At 42.5% G+C, this 22143-nt stretch overlaps 1 protein-coding gene across 1 annotated transcript in view; it reads left to right on the forward strand.

Annotated features, from left to right (window-relative positions):
• ARHGEF9 (Cdc42 guanine nucleotide exchange factor 9) overlaps positions 1-20168 on the forward strand; it is a 267659-nt gene extending 247491 nt beyond the window's left edge. Inside the window, exons 10-12 of the mRNA XM_081336695.1 lie at positions 10481-10724; positions 13370-13438; positions 19910-20168. Coding sequence (XP_081192821.1) covers positions 10481-10724; positions 13370-13438; positions 19910-20091 — 495 coding nt within the window. The 3' untranslated portion in view covers positions 20092-20168. The remainder of the gene's footprint in view (positions 1-10480; positions 10725-13369; positions 13439-19909) is intronic.
• The last annotated feature ends 1975 nt before the right edge of the window (positions 20169-22143 follow it).

Here is a 22143-nt window from a genome sequence, read left to right on the forward strand (position 1 = left end):
ATATATAACCAACAGAGGAAAGGAATTTATTACTAGCTTATCTCCATAAATGGAAGCTCAGGCTGGGCTGCAAAAAGGCCAAGAAGAGACATTTGAGATGCTCAGAGAAATTCCATCTCAGTCACAGAAGAGAGCTGAGGTTCCTACTGAAATTTTCAAGATTCTACATTCCTTCTTGTCATATCCAGACTCCTGATAAGTCTTGAATGGCTCTCTCTCCTTTGATCATCGTGTGCACTGCGGACCTTGGCAAGAGTCAGTTGGCTGCAGGCTGGGGAACACATTTGAGGGCACATGAAGGGCACTTTCGGAAAACATCCGTCCGGGGGGGCTAAAATGATTCTTAGAAACAAAACAGATGATGGAGAGCTTTTTAAACTAAGTGACGAAGTCACATTGGCATCTCAAAGTACCAACTTGCTTTTTTCCCCCCAGAGCTCTGAAAGAATCCATCTCAGGCCTTCTGCATTCTTTTAAAGCAGGGCGCAAAAAGCCTTCCAAAAGACTCCTACGTGCAGCGAGAAAAATGGAAGAGTTTCTCAGGGGCAGAATTTTCCCTCAGCAATACTGAAAAAGCCCCCGAGAAAAGGGTCCACTTGGAATATAAGAGCCAGTTTTGGGTAGCGGTTAAGGTGCTGGCTCAGAAACCAAGAGACTGTGAGTTCCAGTCCTGCCTTACCCCCGAAAATAGGTTGTGTGACTTTCAGCCAGTCACCAGGAGATGGTGAGTTCTAGTCTTGTCTTAGGCACAGAAGCTGCCTGGGTGACTTTAGGCCAATCACTAGGAGATGGTAAATTCTTGTGCAGCCTTAGCCAGCTAAGAGACTTTGAGCCAATATGAGTTCTAGTCCCACCTTAAGCATGGGTGGCTAGGTGACTTATGGGTCAATCACCAGGAGATGGTGAGTTATAGCCCCACCTTAGACATGAAAGCTGGCTGGGTGACTTTGGACCAATCACCAGGAGATGGAAAGTTCTAGTCCTGCTTTTAAGCACGAAATCCAGCTCCATGCTTTGGGCCATTCACTCTCTCTCAGCCCAACCCATCACACAAGGTGGTGGTTGTGCGGGAAATAGGAGGAGGAAGGAGTATTAGATATGTTTGCCCCCTTGAGTTATTTTATTAAAAAATAATAAAGGTGGGGAGGAGTCTAATAAATGAATAATGGATCGTGGAAAACCATATTGGTTGCAGACTGCCAGGCCTCTCTCAAGCCCCCTTAGCCATCAATTAGCTAAACCCTTATCTTATGTGGAAAAAGCTGAAGACCACATGGAAAGGTCTTCCATTGGCTGCTGGATGTTTGAGGCTGTGACTTGCAGTGTCAGGTTTGCACTGGATCAAAGTTGAGCGTCATGTGTGACTGGACAGCTGATTCCTCAAACCAACAATTAATCTCTTTAAGTGCATCGCATTGCATGGCCAGCTGGTTTGATGGCTTTCATTGAGGTCAGGGACCAGACAATAAACATAAACAGACATTTTCACAATATCTGGCCCAGACTGAGGGGTTTTAATTATTTAATTAATGGGGTTTTAGTTAAGTTCAGGGATTAATTTAATCTTAGTTTTAATCGATTTTAATTGTATGTGATGTATTTTAACTTTTAATTTTCCCTGTAAACCGCCCTGAGTCCTACGGGAATAGGGCGGTATATAAATTTAAATAAATAAAAATAAAATAAATAAATAAAATAAAATGGTTTTGGAACAAGCACTTGGAAGGCTCCCATCTGATTGAGAGGGGGGGCGTCAGGACTGAAAGAGGCCCCCCAGTTGTTCCACGGCTGCTCCTGACTTACTTGAGCATGGAAGGGAAGCTGTTTTAATCTGTGAACACGGTTACCAGTAACACCTGCGATCACTCAAGAGAAGAAAAAGTAGCTTTTTTTGGGGGGGGGGCATGCTCTCTGGGTGAGTTTGCATTTTGTAGAAGTTGGGATAAAAAAGGGAGCGGGACTATGGAGTCTCTCATCACTTTTGAAAAGGAGACTAGGGCAGCCAACCCCCCCCACCCCCCACCCCCGTCGCTGCTCTTTTCTCCTTAGCTTCTTTTCTGCAGAGGTCTTCATGTGAAATTAAAGGGCTTTCTTGCCTGCATTGCTCAGAAGGAGAAATTGCAAGTCTTCTCTCCACTGACTACTCCACAGAATTCTGCTAGGGGGAGGAGAAGGAAACATCTGTAAAACACACACACACACACACGCACACGCACCCCTTGAAGCCTTTACACAGTGTAAAGAGAAAAGCTGGGCATAAATTGAATAATAACTTCAATAGAATAAAATTTTATTTGTACAATATAATTTGGTGTGGAGCTGAGTATTAGAAATGTAGCACTGTAATATGCACAGCTATTATATTTCTGATATTTCTAACAGTATTGTAAATATGCCATAGTGCTATTTTGACATATAAATGCATTTATAGACACGCTACTCTGTTACAGAAAAGTTTGGGGAAGTTACTTGAAGGACCCTTCTGTACAGGTTTAAGGTTGGGAAGCTGACTCGTAGTAGAGATGCTAACCCCTCTGACCTGTCTTTATGTCATTTTATAATCTACCAGCTGGTCTGCTGGAGATAATGCATAAATTAGTCCTCATTGGGACAAAGCTAATTCATACAGAACTCATTGGTAGCCTCAAATTGCAATGAACAAGGCCATGTGTTCAATTTCACTGCTACTATGATTGTTGGCCGAGCAGAGACAAAAGTAGCCAGAGAAATGATTGAAACAGGCCCTTTTGTCCGTCAATAGGAGTGCTAATTTATCATCTGCCTAACAGGTACTTAGGAGCCCAGGGAATGGTGACAGAAAGAAACAATCAATAGTCAGCCATCAACACCCCAATTAACAACTAAAAGAGAACCATATAAATGCAGCACATAGGGTAGCCCAGTTCATACTCAAAGAGCACCAAGAACCCCTCATTTCAACCCTAAGCTACAAATATTCTCCTTTATTGGTATGTTCTTAAGTCTTTTCTTTTTCTGTTATGTTAGAAATTGAAATTTCATGCAAGTTTGGGGAGGTTTGCAGAGCTTCTGCAGCCTTGGGACTGCTGGTTGCACTCACCTGCCCCAAGCATAATTGGCCAGCTCTGGGTTGCAAGTAGTGTGCTCTGTGTGTGCACCATGTGTGCTCCAATATTTGAGGGGCTGTCACAGAGAGGAGGGAGTCAACCTGTCTTTCAAAGCACTTCAAGGCCAGACAAGGAACAATGGATGGGAACTGATCAAGGAGAGATTCAACCTAGAAATGAGGAGAAATTTCCTGACACTGAGAACAATCAACGAATGGAACAGACTGCCTTCAGATTTTGGTGCTTCATCACTGGAGGCTTTCAAGAAGAGACTGGACTGCCACCTGTCAGAAATGGTGTAGAGTCTCCTGCTTGGGTGGGGCATTGGAGTAAATGACCTACAAGGTCACTTCCAACTCTGTTATTCTATTCTATTCTATTCTATTCTATTCTATTCTATTCTATTCTATTCTATTCTATTCTATTCTATTCTATTCTATTCTATTCTATTCTATTCTATTCTATTCTATTCTATTCTATTCTATTCTATTCTATTCTATCCCATCCCATCCCATCCCATCCCATCCCATCCCATCCCATCCCATCCTATTCCTATTCCTATTCCTATTCCTATTCCTATTCCTATTCCTATTCTATCCCATCCCATCCCATCCCATCCCATCCCATCCCATCCCATCCCATCCCATCCCATCCCATTCTATTCTATTCTATTCTATTCTATTCTATTCTATTCTATTCTATTCTATTCTATTCTATTCTATTCTATTCTATTCTATTCTATTCTATTCTATTCTATTCTATTCTATTCTATTCCGTTTCTATTCTATTCTATTCTATTCTATTCTATTCTATTCTATTCTATTCTATTCTATTCTATTCTATTCTATTCTATTCTATTCTATTCTATTCTATTCTATTCTATTCTACTCTACTCTACTCTACTCTACTCTACTCTACTCTATTCTATGTAGAGGAGGAGGAGATTGTGGTGTCCTTGGTACTCTCTGAACTTGGTTGTTTTCTTGCAAGCGTTTCATTATCCAACTAGGTAACATCCTCAGTGATAGAAGGGGGGGTTTGTGGAGATAAGGAGAAGGGAAAGGAAAAGCAGAGGAACTGTGGTGTTCTGGGGCTCTCAGCTTGGTTGTTTCCTTGCAGACGTTTCATTACCCAACTAAGCAGCAGCATCAGTTGCACCAGGGACCTCATAGTTCATCCCTGAGCTACAGAGATTATCTTCTGTTGCTAGTGTGCTCCTTCCTTGTGTGTTGCTTGTTTTTATTCGGACCACAAAAGATAACAGCAGCTTCCTTTGTACTGCTTTGCTCACAGCAAATTGAGCATAAATGCTGATAGTTAATGGACCACTTCCCCGGTTATTATCTCCTTATTAGATCTGTTTAGAGGAAACCTAAGTCAATTGTCCTTTAATGTTTTCCCTTCTAGTAATAAATAGCAATATAGCAATTCCACCCAATCGAATATCCAATTCTGATAAGAGGATGCAACTGGATTTTCCCATGGTGGTTCGTTTTCTTTTAATCTTCATTCCAACACCAAGATCCTTGAAAAGCCACATTAAAACCCTGTCAAATCCTTTTGCATCTCACGTGGAGTGGAAAATGCTGCTAGGTGTAATGCTTCAGATCTGATTTAGATCCTGCTAAAAAGAAGAACCCCGTGAAGTGGGTCAGACTGTGAAGCCAAAATCCAAACACAGCCGGATGTATGCTGCAGTACAGCAACTGTTGCTCAGTGAGGACAATCCAGATTTCAATATCCTGGCCAAAAAAAATCACCTTGCTTTCTAGGCTTAAAGGCTGGAGTTATCGATAGGCTTGGAACCTAACAGGAAGTTAGAATAGAATAGAGCTGGAAGGGACCTTGGAGGTCTTCTAGTCCAGCCCCCCCCGGCTTAAGCAGGAGAGCCTACACCATCTGTCTAGTCTCTTCTTAAAGATCTCCAGTGATGGGGTGTCCACGGTTTCTGGTGGCAAGCTGTTCCACTGGTTGATTGTCCTCACTGTCAGGAAGTTTCTCCTTAGTTCCAGGTTGCTTCTCTCTTTGATCGGTTTCCATCCATTGTTTCTGGTCCTGCACTCTGGTGCTTTGGTGAATAATATGACCCCCTCTTCTTCTCTGTGGCAGCCCCTCAAATAATGGAATACTGCTATCATGTCTCCCCTATTTCTTCTTTTCTTTAGACTGGCCAAACCCAAGTACTGCAGCCGTTCTTCGTATGTTTTAGTCTCCAGGCCTTTGATCATCTTAGTTGCTCTTCTCTAATTTTTTTTAACAAACTCTCAGCATCTTTTTTGTGATATGGTGACAAGAATTAGCTGCAGTATTCCAGGTGTGGTCTTACTAGGGCTTTGTAAAGCGGTACTAGTACTTCACCTGATCTTGATTCTATGCCTCTGTATGCAACCCAGGATTGTATAAGGATTTTTTTTTAATCCCATTTATATCCTGCCCTTCTCCGAAGACTCAGGGCAGCTTACAATCTAAGAAGCACAAACCAATGTGCTTAGCAATAGCCTTCATTCTATGTATATGCCTGCTTATTAGGGCTTTCGCCCCCCCCCAAAGCGGCATTATTACAAAGTCAGCTTAATTGCCCCCAACAATCTGGGTCCTCATTTTACCTCCCTCGGAAGGTAGATGCACCATGTCAGGTACAGCTCACTCTCTTGCTTTTTCCCTGGAAGCTTCCCCCCCCCCTTGTAAATTATAGTATTTATTTCATTAGAGTTATGTCTGTCCTTCATTGAGAAGGTCAAGATGGTAGACATACTGCTCTTTCTTCCTATTTTTCCTTACAACAAGTCCTGCAAGCCAGTTTGGTCTAGGCTAGGAACCAGGAGACGGAGAGTTCTAGTCCCACCTTAGGCATGAAAGCCAGGTGGGTGACTTTGGGCCAGTCACACTCTCTCAGCCCAATCCACCTCACAGGGTTGTTGTGCGTAAAATAGAAGAAGGAAGTACATTTGCTGCCTTTGTTACTTATAAAGTAACAAAGCTGGGATAAAAATCTAATAATAATAATAATAATAATAATAATAATAATAATAATAATAATAATAATAATAACAACAACAACAACAACAACAACAACAACAACAATAACAATAACAATAATAATAATAATATATTGCCTGGCCCAAAAATCACTTGGTCAGCCTCTGCAACTGAAGAAGTTGACTCTTCCAGCTGTGGATCCAATGATGTCACCCTTCCACCATAGAACAGAACCTTTTATTATCGAAGTACAACATGTGTACAGTGAGATTGGCTAAGCCTCCCTTTGTGTCCCCACCCCCACCACAAGTCACAGTGACAACAAACCCACCATCTTGTTACACCATGTGATCTCTCCTGTTTGGTTTTCTCTCATACTATTTATGAGTACACTTAGTTGGGTTAAAATTATTTTTAATTCATAATATCCCTTGTTCTGCTCTTAAATCATTGCCGCGTCTGCTTCTACTTCTTTGGTTCTTCTGATCTAAGTGAAATGCAGTTGCCCCAAAATGGGATGCAAAGGACAGCTTCATAGCAGAACCAGTTTCCTAGTCTAGTGGTTGACATCTCTCTTGTTGAATGCGTTCACACATGACTTGGACAGCCATTGATCAGGAATTTTTTATTCGGATTTGTGTACTGAGCGGGGATTAGATCGTGTGCTGAAGGGCCCCTTTTGATTCCAGCTGTTTGGTTCGAATTGACGAGGACTCAGAGGGGTAAACACTGAACGAGTTTATTGAATACACAAAGTCAACTGTCAACTGTCAAATGTTGCAACCCTTTTATAGAGAAAGCGTTTGAACTGTAACCAATACAAACAGTCTCTTTTCCCGCTCCTTGGTTGTGGCGTCCAATGATTGCACCTTATTTTCCCGCTTTAAACCTTGCAAAGCTGCACTGTGTTTGCAATCTCTTCCATGGCTTATTGCTAACTATTTACATACATAACACCAGCCTTGGTTAACTTCTTCTTGCCGAGATATGATATATGCAGTTGTGTAAGATTAATTCTATTTTAAGACTATCACCACAAAACACACTCACTTTTCTTCTCCTCCCCCCCCCTTTTTTTTTTAAGTCTGCAGGCAAAGCTTTGATGAGGGAATACCTTTCAAGAGCATGTGGCAAAGTTGATTAAGTTTCAGATTAAATTTTCATTATTAGGGAAAGAAATTGGAATGAAGTAGAACTCTATTTAAGCAATCAAGCTGAGGTCCCACTCTCCTTAGAGGCAGCTCAGAGTCACTTTTCTAAAATAGCTCAGTTTTTAATGCAAAGAAGGGTATGATTTCTGCTTAATCATTCCAGCAGTCCTCTTTCCTCAAATTATTTCCAGGACCTTTGACTTGAAATAAAGGGAAAGAGAAAGAAGTAGGAAAAAAAAGAGGGCAGGGATGTCAGCCTATAATGAGATTCTTAGAGAATATCTGCTTTCCAAAATTGTCCTTGTAGGAGAACACTTTCCTTTTTAATAACAGAAAAATCTGGCTGTAGAACGGACAGTAACTTTCAGAGAAGTTTAAACAGGGAATGAAGATTGTTAGAATATCAGTTATGGATTGATAGATGCAAAAGGATAGATGCTCAAACAGGAATCCAACTTAAGGCATCTCTTGACAGTCCTCCATGCTTCAGCACCTTGGAGAGTTCCATCAGCCAGCATTTGATCTTTGATCCAAGACAAATAGCAGAATAACAGAGTTGAAAAGGGACCTTGGAGGTCTTCTACTACAGCCCCCTGCTTGAGCAGAAGAGCCTATACCACTTCAGACAAGTGGCTGTCCAGTCTCTTTTTAAAAACCTCCAATGATGGAGCACCTACAACTTCTGGAAGCAAGCGTTCCCACTGGTCAATTGTTCTCACCTATAGGAAATTTCTCCTTAGGTCTAGGTTTCTTCTCACCTTGATTAGTTTCCATCCTTTGCTTCTTGTCTTGTCTTCTGGCGCTTTTGAAAATAGTTTGACCTCCCCCCCCCTCTTCTTTGAGGTAGCCCCTCAAATATTTGAACACTGCTAGCATGTCACCCCGAGTCCTTATTTTCACTAGACTAGGCATGCTTATTTTTTAATTTTATTTCATTTAGAAAATTTATATAGCCGCCTAGTCACTCACAGTGACTCTAGGCACCTTACAAGCAATAAACAGCTTACACACATACCCTATTCCTGCAATTGTTCTGCATATGTTTTCGCCTCTTATCTCCCTCATCGTTGCTCTTCTCTGCACTCTTTCCAGAGTCTCAACATCTTTTTTATATTGTGGCTTGCTAAAATATAAAACATAAGCCCGACTTGCCAAAAATTGCTTTCAGCAGCCATCACAGCCTATCAGTTCATAAAGCTGAGGAAGCAACTACACCCAGTTCTTCCTTGCCACTCCATTTTAAGCCAGGTCTGTTAATAGGCTGATGTGAGTCGTTGGTCCTGCCACTCCTGATTAAGATGCTAGCAGATATGCACATCTCAAATGAAGGGTTGGGTTGGAACTGAGGCATCCCTCAGAGGCGGCTGGTTTTTCAGAGGTCTGGTGCAGCTCTTGGCGTTAAAAGTATTGGAATAGGAAAGAAAAATGCACCCCAAAGTTTTGAATTCTAAATTGATTCAGAAATGTATTATTTAAATAGCACATACGTGGGTCTGATTGGGATAAACTGTAGAGGTGACACAGAAATATGATTTGCATGCTTTTTTTAAAAAAAAATTCTATTTTATTCCATTTTTATACATAGTTGTATTAATGTTTGCATTAAATACTCCACCGAATCTTGCTTCAATTCATGTCCTCCTTCCTTTGATCATAAAACTAACACTTACACACTCACTTTCTCTTCTCCTTCTCCTCCATCCCTTCCTTCCTCCCTTCCTTCTGCTCCTCCTGCTCCTTCTTTTTCTTCTTCTCTCTCCTTTTCCTTTCCTCTCCTGACTCATTCCTTAAAGACACGATTAAGCCAGTTGCCTACACGTTCAGCCACTTGGGACTCGCCTAGACCAGGGACCATCTGTGGTACCCCTATGTCAGCTGCTCAAATAACTTTACCATTTAAAATTCTTTTTAAAAATAGGCCTGGCACCAGCTGTTCCAAATGACTCTCCCTGTTTAGGTAAACTTAAAGTAAAATTAGCCTCGGCCGAAGCCCCTGCTATGGAAATGGATATTAAATTATGGTGATGTTTGCTCTGTTTTTATTTCTAATTTCTACTGCAACCGTTTCATATTTCAATCTGACACTTCTCTTAACAGTGTCCTTTTTTCTTCTTCTTTCAAATGTGACAAAAAAAAACAACAACCCAGAAGCTTCATCACCATCCTGCTTGAGGAATTCTGAGTTCAGCACCAGGAAGCTAAAGATTTATTTATGACTTTATGACTTCTTTGGTAAAACTCTACTTTGGTTCACTTCTCATGAAATTGGCTGTTTAAATTTCAAAGGGCGATGGATGGCGTGCTCCTTCTAATGGAGTTGGTCTTTTATAGTATCAGGGTTTACACTACTATCGAGCTGTCTTCTGGTTTATACCAGGCGACCTTTTTGTTGTGTCACTGAAGCTATTCGGAAATTAGCTTGTCAGGAATAGTGACAGGTTTCTTATGTTTGTAAGATAAAGTTAAAACTTGGACACTTCTTGACCTTGGGTAGACTGTTTTCAAAACGCTTACGTTTTACTCTCCTGTAGGAACATTCTGGGTGTTTGCAGAGTTCCATGTCTGTCCAGCGGGAATGAATAGCTAGCGAAGTTGATGACTTAGGCATGGTGCGATGTTGTGCTACTAGGTTAATCTAGCTGCTCTTAAACAAAATATATGTATTTTAAAATAGTGGCCCAGCTGACTCGACATGGCACTTTGGAGATTTCCAAAATATTGCCTCCGTAAAAAAAGATAAAGGAGTCCCTGTGGATTTTACTCAAAATTTACTCATTCTCAAGAGATGCTCGGGATGTTTTGTCCTTGTTAGTGTGCTAAGGTGAAAGGCATTTCCGAACACCTTGAGGAGCTTGTCCTCTCTATATCAGGTCTCCTTGTTCGGAATGAGACAACTTGGCATGGCCAACTTGTGTAATACAGATTGGGACACAAAGGACAGGTATACATATCAGCTGTTGTCTGCATGTCACCACAATCACAAAGAGCAGAAGCCACCGGATAGCCCCATTTACTCAGGGTGTCCCTAGATCTTGTTGTACCTGTGCCCAGTCTATTCAACACGTTCCATACTTCCCAGCTTTTGTCTAAGGAAGGTGCCAGCTCCTCCGTTGGTTCCATCCAAGGTTGGTTCTCTGTAGCCATCTGAAGGAATCGCTTCGCCCTTCCAGCGATTGGGTTCGCTTCTCCAGAGGAGATGAAATCAGAGTTTTAAACATGACACAGTTCTGAACGGCTGTTCTGGCAATGCTTGCTTTCCTGCAGGATCTGATAAGAAGAGACATCTTATACTACAAAGGACGGATTGACATGGACCGCTATGAAGTTTTGGATATCGAAGATGGACGGGATGACGACTTCAACGTGAGCATGAAGAACGCTTTCAAGCTACACAACAAGGAGACGGAGGAAATACACTTGTTTTTTGCCAAGAAGCTGGAAGAGAAATTGAGGTGGCTCAGAGCTTTCCGCGAGGAGAGAAAGATGGTGCAAGAAGATGAGAAGATAGGTAAGACACCAGGTTCTAAGCAGGTACTCAGAGATAAGGAATAGGATTTGCACCTCACAAGCATCCTCTCCTTGGTGTGACTGCGGGGGTCCCATGTCAAACTGTAGATCACATTGTGACCGGCTGTAAGCTGAGGGAGGGAGGGAAAAATGGAGGGAGGGAGGATGGGGAGGGAGAAAGGAAGGGAAGGAGAAAATGGAGGGAGAGAGGGAAGGAAGGAAGGAAGTAGGAGGGAGGGAGGGGAAAAGAGGGAAGAGGGAGGGAGGAGGAAAGGAAGGGAAGAGGGAGGGAGGGAGAAAGAAAGGTGAAGGAGGGAGGGAGGAAGGGGAGGGAGAAAGAAAGGGAGGAAAAGAGAAAATGGAGGGAGAGAAGGAGAAAGAAAGGGAAGGAGGGAGGAAGGAAGGAGAAGAAGTGAAAAAATGAGGGCTTAATTTTACTCATCTAGGTGAAATATTAATATGTACTGCTAGTCCGTGCACAATATGCCATACACTAAATTAATAAATAGAAATCAGGAATCCTTCTTCCCTCCTGGCCAGATGTTGAATGTTGGCCTCCTGCTGTGCTATTTGTCCACTGGCTTCCAAACCCATCTGGAACCAACAGGTTGCACTATCCCTTCCTTGTTGTCCATTCTTACAATGGGGAACTGCAGCCGCGTGTTTCTCCTTGCATGAGAGCAATAGCAGTAGCACTTAGATTATATATCACCCCATAGTGGTTTGCAGAGTCAGCCTATGGCCCCCAACAATCTGGGTCCTCCTTTTACCGACCTCGGAAGGATGGGAGGCTGAGTCAACCTTCAGCCAGTCAGGATCGACCTGCTGGCAGTGGGCAGAGTTAGCCTGCAATAGCGCATTCTAACCACTGCACCGCCAGGTCTCCTCATATAGAAAAGCCTACTTTTGTTCCCAAAAGTAGAAAACCATGGGCTCCAGTTGAAGGAAATGCTTGTGCTGCCTTCAAAGGAGCACAAGCCTGTAAGGCAGATGGGAGCAAAGAGGCCTTGAAGGAGGTATGGACGGGAAGGTAATATTGTCTCTTTCCCAATGCAAAATCTTTAAGTTATGACGGGGCTCCGCAAATTCCCAGCCATCCTGCCACACTGATGGGAAATCTTAAGAGTTTAGTCCCAACCTGTCTAAAGCAGAGGTCACCAACCTTTTCATCTTGGCAGCCCAGAGGGAAAAGGAGCAGCTGGGAAATCTGCGTGCACACGCAAGTGAACGGGGCCTCGCGCACACGCACGGCACTAGCAGCTCCATTTGTGCATGCGCGCAGGCGCTAGCCACCGCTGCTGCTAGCCCCATGCATGTGCACAAATGGGACGCGCAACCTTCACGACGCTATTGGCCCTGTTTGCATATGCATGCAGGCACTAGCCACTGCTCCTGCTAGCCCCACGCACATGCGCAAACAGGTCTGCGGGTGCTAGCACAAGTGGGGGTGAGTGTGCACACCCACATGCATGTACTGGCCAGCCTGTCCCATGGTAAGCCACAGCCCAGCAGTGGGCCGCAGACCATAGATTGGGGACCCCTGGTCTAAAGGAGCCAGTGATTGGAAGTAGCAGTCCTGTGACTGGCAAGCACTTCAGAAAATGGAGCTGGTTATCTATTCAAGGGGTGTGTGCATGTTGAACTGACTGGTTTGGGAGGATGGAAGAAAAATTCCATTGGTTTGCATTTTTCATAGAACTGCATATCCACTTTGCAATTTCCAAACCAGTACATGAACTGGAGTGCAGCACTGTGGGATATCTCCTCTCATTGGGTGAAGGAGAATGTGCTCCATAAATTATGAGGCAGAGTGAATTGGTGAAATGACTCTAGGAGCAGAGGGTGGTGTTCTTGCACTTATGCACTAATGGCAAAATTCAATTATGCACGACAGCGCACAAATCAAAAGCACGCCTAGGACCGTAGATATTAAAAAGCAGTGCACCAGAAGCGGGGAAAAACCCCACACTAAAACTGTGGAACAAGTTTTACATCAGAAAGGTGACTTGCAGACAGTGCGGCTATCTGCAAATATGTATATGGATCGGGGGGAGAGTGCATGCAAAACTTATGTGTGTAGAAAATGCATTGAGGAAAGAACTAGAATGAAGAATGAAATGGGTTGGGGGACAAAGGAAGGAAAGGAGGAAGGGAGGGAGAGAAAGAAGGGAGGGAGGGAGGAAGGGGAGGGAGAAAGGAAGGGAGGGAAGGAGAAAGGAAGGAAGGAAGGAAGGAAGGAAGGAAGGAAGGAAGGAAGGAAGGAAGGAAGGAAGGAAGGAAAAGGGACAAAGGAAGGGAAGGAGGGAGGGAGGAAGAGAAAGAAGGGAGGGAGGGAGAAAGGAAGGGAGGGAAGGAGAAAATGGAGGGAGAGAAAGAGAAAGGAAGGAAGGAAGGAAGGAAAAGGGACAAAGGAAGGGAAGGAGGGAGGGAAAAAGAAAGGGGGAGGGAGGGAGGGATGGAAGGAGAGAAGGGAGGGAGAGAAGGAGAAAGAATGGGAAGGAGAAGCAGCAAAAAAGAAAAAAAGAAGGCATAATCAGGCCTTTTGGAGTAATCCATATCTTCAAGCCTTCAGGAAATCCACTTGGAGAAGAGGGGATACGTTTCTGCAGAGCATTCATTCTCTCCCCCCTCCTCTTCCCTCTCCAGGCTTTGAAATTTCTGAGAACCAGAAACGACAAGCAGCCATGACCGTAAGAAAAGTCAGTAAGCAGAAAGGTAACTAACTCCCTCTGTGTGTTACGGGCATTGAGTGGAAAGCAGCCAGCCCAGAGTCCCATTTTTGCCTGACTGTTCCTCCCCCTGAGTGCCATCTGCCTTTCCCTGCCCTGTCCTTTCATCTGCACACCTTTGAGTGTCTACAGCTAGTCCTCAGGCTACGATGGCAGTTGGGCCCAGAGCTTCCATTGCCAAGCAACGCGGTGGCCAAGCACGACGGGCAGGTGGCCCCATCGCTTAGCGATGGCAGTCCTGGTTACTGTTGTAACCCAGAGGCCCTGTGGGGCATTAAGAGAGGACCTCATGTGATCAGAGTCCCAGAGAAGCGGCCAGCGGGGGAGAACAGTGGGTAGATGGTAGGTGTGGGTGGGTGGGTGAGCCATTGGGGGCTGGGGGTGTCCCTGAGTCATGACCTAACCCAATAGGTAGTTGAGACTCCAGTTCCTGAGCTGTTGGGCGGAGGTTCTAGGAGTTGTAGAACTGCTGCATCTGGAGAAGAAGGTCAGGTTGGAGAAAGCTGAACCAGATCGTTGTGACAGTGTGCACAAATGCAAAGGAAAGCCAATAAAGGAGAATATTTGTAGCTCAGGGTTGAAGTGAGGGGTCCTTGGTGCTCTCTGAGCTAGGTGGTTTTCTTGCAGACCTTTCATTGCCCAAACCAGGTAACATCGTTAGCCTTAGTCACTTAATCATGCCTAGACCTGATGTTGGTGCCTAGTTTAGGGAATGAAATGTCTGTCAGAAGACAACCAAGCTCGGAGCACCAGAGAGACCTGCATAGGAAACCACGTATCCTCAACAATGTTGTGTGAAGATGTTGGACTAGGAGTGAGGGGGCCCAGGTTCTTCTAGTTCCCACGCCACGAAAACTTCCCGAGTGACTTTGGGCCGCTCCCCCTCCCTCAGCCCGAGAGCCAGCATGGTGTAGTGCTGAAAGTGTTGTTCTAAGAGAAGGACAATCTAAGCTTCTAGTCTCCCCTCAGCCATGGAGACCCTCCCTCAGCCCAGCCCAGCCCACTTCCTAGACCTGATATGGTGGGGAAAATGGAATGAGGGCACCCTGTAACCACCTTCCTGTCCCAAAGGCAGGATATAAATCCAGAAGTAAACAAATAGACTGAATTGTCCAATCCAGGGGTAGGCAACCTCGGCTCTTTTATGACTCGTGGACTTCAAAAATAGACATTACTTGAATTTTAAGAGACTTGGCTCCTAAAATTTCCAAAATAAAAATCTTACCAAGCATAGCTGACTCAGGAATTCTGGGAGTTGAAGTCCACGAGTCATAAAAGAGCCGAGGTTGCCTACCCCTTGTCCAATCCTTGAAATGATTATCTCCTGAGAAAAACAGGGTTGGTCCTTCACCTCCTGCAGGGCAGGTGAAGCCATCAGAAGCTGCCTTACCGCAAAGCAGGTGATGGGACAGCCAAGGTCAGCATTTGCGAGAATTGGACAATCGCTCGGTCTCCCCTATGCAAGGGATCAGGGCAGCCACTTGATCCATTTTAATGGGAGAATCTACAGTCTTTGACAAGGCAAATAAAGCTGCCTCCATTAAATTCACCCTGGCTCAGGAATTCTGGGAATTGAAGTCCACGAGTCATAAAAGAGCCAAGGTTGCCTACCCCTAGACTAGGTAGTTGGGCTAGGAAATTGGGGACTAAATTCTTTCTGGCCTGGCGAACAGAATGGATCAAATTGTGCCACGGCTTGGCTTGGCTTGCTTGGCTACTCTTGCTTGTGATGTGGCTAGGCTGTGGTTTCCTGCTGCTTTGAAACAGCTGGAGCTCTGGAAAAAGGGTGGATAAATGGATTGGGCCAAATGGCACCACCACGTTAAGCTTCTTTTTTATTATTATTATTATTTGGGGAGTGGAGCTTGAAAGGCAATACGGCTACCTTAAGGTCTCCAGGTGTTCATTTTACCTCTTAAACCACCTGAAACTTTCCAGTTTTGGATTGCAGGCATCAATACACCACAGAAACCCGGCATGGCCCTCAGGTGAACACGTTCCTGCAGTGGTGTAAGATTATTTTTTTTAAATGGATTAAGAAGGCACAAAAGGATCTCGTGTACGAGAAGACGGTTCACGTTCAGAAAAAGCTTCAGATTTTGCCTAATGTAATTTAAATGGCCGAACACAATTCAGGTTGCCAGTTGACTTCAGACTTCAGACCAGTTTCCTATATAATACACTGCTCTCCAGACATAATGCAAAACAATCCTCCTGATCTTTGTAAATCTTGCCAATGATAGGCTTGCTGAGATTGGTGGGAGGTAGAGTTCCTGTCTTCTCGAGGGCATCAGATGAGTAAGGCTGTTTTACCCCTTCATCCAGAGAAATATTGAGCACTTAATTGCATTTATCTGCTTAACTTAGCAATCGCTCTCTGGTTATCCAAATATCTCTGTGGACCCCTTGGAAAACGGTGGCGTCTTATTGAACTAGGCATCTTTGAATACAAATTAATTGATTCCTATCACCACCAGCTTCCCATCCCTTCCTTATGCAGCCTTGGCTGTTTTTGCAGAATTGGGAATTGCCTTTCGGAGAAGCCATCCTTGTCTTTGCAACTTTGGTGAATTCAATGGTGTGAAGTCAAGTGGCTCTTTTTTTTTTCCAGTTGAAGGCATGAATATGGAAATGATTAAAGGCAAATCAAATATATGACGATGAGCAAAGATCAGCATCTCAAAGAAAATAAAGCCAGAAAGAAAAATAACAATAATAAATTAATCCTATTAGTCCAGACTGGCCAATTAATCATGTCTGCACTAACTGTTGATGTATTTTCATTGTAGCCCCCAAAATTTGGGAACTGTATGCTTAAGGATGTCTATATTATTCTGTCCATCTTGGGAGACTTCACAGTAGGGGTAGTACAGGTGGTCCTCTACTTTCAACAGTTCATTTAGTGACTGTTCAAAGTTAGAGCAGCACTGAAAAGAGTGGCTTATGACCCTTTTTCACACTTACGACCATTTCAGCATCCCCGTGGTCACGTGATCAAAATCCAGACGCTTCGGGATGCAGAAAGTCACACGGGCTGCCAGAGAAAAGCCACATTTCCTAGATCCCATCAGAGGGCAATATTTTTTTTTATTAAAGAGTTTTACAAAAACAAAATTTTACAATATATCCCCAAATCCCTCCCACCCCAAACCCACCCACTTCCCCCCTCCCACTTCCCAGAGCTAAATACAGGATTATAGTTACAATAATCATATTCTAAATAAAAATTATGCATAATATACAATTAACCAAATTCATAATGTGCTTTTAACTCCCCTTTAACATAACTACAAACAACGTACCAATAACAATATCCCACTAAAATCTACTCATAAGCTAAATGGAACTTTTTAGTCCCATATTTGTTCTGAATATAATTTATCCATCTCCTCCAAACTGAAATATATCTTTCCTGTGAATGATCTTTCAAATAAGCAGAAATCTTAGACATTTCTGCAAGATTCGAAACTTTAAACACCCATTCTTCTATAGTGGGCAAACTATCCTCCTTCCAATATTGTCCCACCAGTAACCGTGCTGCTGTTATCATGTTCAACATCAAGTTAGTTTCTTTAACATCACAATCTACCACAATACCCAATAAGAACAATTGCGGAGAAAACTTTATCTTTCTCTTAAAAATCTTTTGAATGTTTCACCAAATTTTGATCCAAAAAGCTTTTATATTTCTACAAGTCCACCACATGTGAAAATAGGTAGCTTCTAAACTACCACATCTCCAACATTTAGACTGTAAATTAGGATACATGTTAGACAACTTCTTGGGATCCAGATGCCATCTATAAAACATTTTATAAAAATTTTCTCTTAAATTTTGAGCCTGAGTAAATTTAACATTTCTAACCCAAATTATCTCCCAGGTGTCCAACGAAATTGGTTCCTGAATATTTTGTGCCCACTTTATCATGCAGTCTTTAACCAGTTCCGTTTCAGAATCCAATTCAATTAGAGCATTATATATCCTCTTTATATGTGCACAATTTAAATCTCTAATTTGTTTTACTAAATTTTGATCTGTAATTGTGATGCCAACCTTTTGATCTGACTTCCACCTAACTTTCAATTGGGTATATTGAAACCAAGAGTAACTTATGTTTTCTTGTCTTAACTCCTCTAATGATTTAAGTTGCCAATCAGTCCCTTGCAATCTAAGTAGTTCCTTATAAGAAACCATATCCATACTCACTCCCATAGATACGCCCTCTATCGCGTGTCCAGGAATTCCCCAAATCGGTATTTTATAATTTAACTTATAATAATACTTTTTCCAGACACGCAATAAAGCACTTCTAAGAATATGGGATTTAAAAGCCCTGTCCACCTTCTTATCGTAAAGCAAATATGCATGCCATCCATATACCAAATCCCATCCCTCAAGATTGTCAGAGGGCAATATTGAGGGGAAGGGTGCCCACCCTATCTGATCTGGTAGGATGGGTAGATTCCCTGTGATTTATTACCCAGATCAAGTTCAGTGCATAGATAATATATGGAATTTGCTGCTCCCGGATGCAGTGGTCAACATCTTGAGTGGCTTTCATGGGAATTAGAATATTTCCAGGGAAAAAGGACATCAGTGGCAACTTGTCCAACTGGCTCTGTACGATCTTCAGAATGGAAGCATAAAGTCCACGTGAATGAATAGAATAGAGCTGGAAGGGACCTTGGAGGTCTTCTAGTCCAGCCCCCTGCTCAAGCAGGAGAACCTATGCCGTCTATCAGGGAAATGGACTGACATTTTGTTTTCCAAATGTGTCCGGCAAACCACTCTGGGGAAAACCTGTGGGTTGTTTTTTTTTGTTTTGTTTTTAGCCTGATTTTAACATATTGCAAGAAGTTGGACTAGATGAGCTCTGGTGTCCGTTCCAGCCCCTCGTGTCTGTGTTCTATCTATTTACACAAATGACAGAAGTCTTTAAAAAGGAAAAGAGACAACTCCAAACCAATTAAAAATATAAACTAAAATAGAAGGAAGAAGAGGGAGGGAAATCTACCTTGTATTTTGTATTTTATCAGCTGTCAGTCTAATGAAGGCAGCCTAATCAAGAAACCACTAAGACCAGTCCCACCAACACTGGCAGGGGAAGCCACTCCTATATACACACAGAGCAACCCACCCCCTCTTTTCTATCACTGATGATGTTACCTAGTTGGGTAATGAAACATCTGCAAGTAAAATAATCCCAAAGAGCACCAAGGACCGCACAGTTCAACCCTGAGCTACAAATATTCTCTTCCATCAGTACTGAAAATCGGTTTACGCACATTAACATATTTATGCATCTGTTTATATGCATTTCGTGGGAACGTAGCTCCAGTTTGGAGCTATAGTGTGAATGGTCTTCTGGGGTTTATCTCTTAGCCATAACTGCGCTTGGCGTGTCTGTTTTCCTAGCGGATTGATCTGGCTGCTTTCTCTCACCTCGTTCAGTCTCCTTCATTGTCTTCCACGCTTTCTGGATCTTCGTCTAGGCCTGGCAGGACCACAGCTCAGGGAGCAGCAAGCTGACATGAAACAACATTAGTTCAATCTCAGCTCCTCAAAAAGTTTCTACAGGCTTTCTTAGGCAAACGCTGCTGTCGGATTAATGATCTGTTTTGCTATAAGGCAGCTAATGAAGATTATTATTCAGCAGGAGTCCCTCAGAACCCGCCTGCCTTTGGCTTGCATAACGGTGCCCTGGATTTTATTTCTGGAACGTAGAAGAATAGAATAGAATAGAATAGAATAGAATAGAATAGAATAGAATAGAATAGAATAGAATAGAATAGAATAGAATAGAATAGAATAGAATAGAATAGAATAGAATAGAATAGAATAGAATAGAAAATATGGAATAGAACAGAATACAATAGAACAGAATACAATACAATACAATACAATACAATAGAAAATATGGAATAGAATAGAATAGAATAGAATAGAATAGAATAGAATAGAATAGAATAGAATAGAATAGAATAGAATATAGAATAGAATAGAATAGAATAGAATAGAATAGAATAGAAAATGAATAGAATAGAATAGAATAGAATAGAATAGAATAGAATATAGAATAGAATAGAATAGAATAGAATAGAATAGAATAGAATAGAATAGAATAGAATAGAATAGAATAGAATAGAATAGAATAGGAATTGGAAGGGATGGGATAGAATAGAGTAGAGTAGAGTAGAGTAGAGTAGAGTAGAGTAGAGTAGAATAGAATAGAATTACGGAATAGAATAGAATAGAATATAGAATAGAATAGAATAGAATAGAATAGAATAGAATAGAAAATGAATAGAATAGAATAGAATAGAATAGAAAATGAATAGAATAGAATAGAATAGAATAGGACAGAAGGCTCTTGAATTTGTGTTTCCATTTAATCCTTGCATTATGATGGACCTCTTTTTCTTCTCCTTCCTCCTTCCTTCTCCACCTCCCATCCAGGTGTCAGCTACTCCCGATCCGTTCCTCCGACATACCCACCTCCCCAGGAGCCACTAAATCAGGGACAATACTTGGTCGCCGATGGCATAGCCCAACCGCAGGTCTATGAGTTCACCGAACCGAAACGCAGCCAGTCACCTTTCTGGCAAAACTTCAGCAGGTTAACGCCATTCAAAAAATAATATATAGAGTGAAGGGGGAGAGTTTTAAAATAAAATTTAAAAAAAAATTAAAAAATTAATAAAAAATATATTTATAGATGGACCTTTTTTGGAGAAGCACTGTTGAAACTTAACATTATATATATATATATGAATGAAATTTCATATCTATATATATAGATATAGATATAGATATAGATATATAAAAATGAATGAAATTTTGAAGGACCAAAAACATTTTTTGTTATACTTGTTTTAGGGGGGAAAAACAGTATCTGCTGCATTATTTTAGGAAGCACCAAGTATTTCAAATCATGTAACTTTCTTTATTTTGGCATCATTGGAAATGTTGTTAAAATTTGTTCTTGAAGGCTTTTTTTTTTTGCTACAGAAATGGTGTTCCAGAATGATTCATATTTTGCCTTGTGCTCTGCCTATGACAGGCTCCCTCTGGGACCAGCGAGGTGCATATTTGTTTGGAGATTTCATTTACACATCCTGTCTTCTAAATGCATCTGGGTGCAGGGAGAGGTGTTTAAACCCCTTCCTCTCCTATGTCCCTTTCTTTCCGAGCGCCCCGGTTGGAGCCTGTCAGAGGCCCAGGGAAAAAAGGATCAAATTCTCATTTGTTCCTCTGGAAAGAGCTTGGCTGGAGCAACTACCTCGCCAGCAATGAATGTCCAGGATTGGTTCAGCTTGGTTGTTGGGAATGAGCTGCACTTTGTGCCCCGTAATTCTTTGGTTCTGATCCGACGTTCCTCTGTACTGTGCCACTGATACTTGTGTTGCTTTAAAATGCAGTAGTAGAGGAATGCCAGTTCTGCGGTTCTTCCGCCCTGCAAATTCTCTGGAAAATTGGTGTGTGTGTGTTTGTGTGTGTGTGTTTGCAGCTCAGAAGCACACAGGCAACTGTATCCGAGTGTCGGGTGGGAAGAGAGAGACTATATGAATTTTTATTATGCAAGGAAGTATGCCTTCGGTGGCTGCTGTTGCAGTCTTTCTAATTGCAATCACCTCCCTTTCCTCCGTGGGACTCCTCCATTCCCCTGTAATACCAATTAAGTCATTCCCCATTTCAGTTACACATTCTTTGGGGATTTGATCCATTTCATTTGATTTTTTTTATTTTTATTTTTTTATTGGTTTTTTTTTTGGTAGAACACATTGCAAAAGCCTTTCCTGCATCGTTTCAAGGAATTTATGGAAAGTCCCACCTTTCCCAGTTTATGGGCCAAAGCGCTTCTCAGAATCCTGGTCAGTTGGCCCACTTCAGGGCTCCTAAGATTGGGGCCCAACATCCAAGCGTACCTTAGGCTTATCCCAAAGCTTACCCTTATGGGACAGGTGTGGGGGAAGAAGGTTTAATGCTGCATATTTAAACGAAGTCAACTCATTTGCAAAAGATGCATTTTGTCAGCATCCTTTGGAGGACCACACGAAATGTCAGGGACTGGTAGTCAAAGAGGCCTGGGGTGGGGGTGGGGGTGGGAAGTATAGCCAGATTGTAGCCATTGCTCAGCAAACAGGCAACACTGCCAAGGAATCCCCAGGGTTGAGAATTTTGCCTCTTAACTCACCTGCTGTGGCCCAAATGGATAAAACTACCCAAATATTTAACCCCAGCCATCCTAGGACTCTTAGATCATAAAATATATATATTAGGGGAGGAGTTGCGTGCAGTCCCATTTTTGTGCCCTATAGAATGTACTTTTTTAAAAAAAGAAAATATATTGATGCATAAAGTCATACGGCTGGAAGAGACCTCAGAGGTCATCTAGTCCAACCCCCTGCTCAAGGCAGGAGACTTTATACCATCCCAGTCAAATGATTGTCCAGTCTGTTTTTGAAAAGCTCCATTGATTTCCCAACGATGCAGTAGCACTGCATTCTCTCAATTATATTGCACTCTCTCAGTATCACAGAGTTGGGAGGGACCTTGGAGGTCTTCTAGTCCAACCCCCTGCACAGGCCCTATACTATGCCAAAAAAATTGACTGTCCAGTCTCTTCTTAAAAACCTCCAGTGTTGACACACCCCAATTTCTGAAGGCAGGCTGTTCCACTGGTTAATTTT

Source organism: Vipera berus, assembly GCF_964194415.1.
Source record: "Vipera berus genome assembly, chromosome: 11".
Classification (NCBI taxonomy): domain Eukaryota; kingdom Metazoa; phylum Chordata; class Lepidosauria; order Squamata; family Viperidae; genus Vipera; species Vipera berus.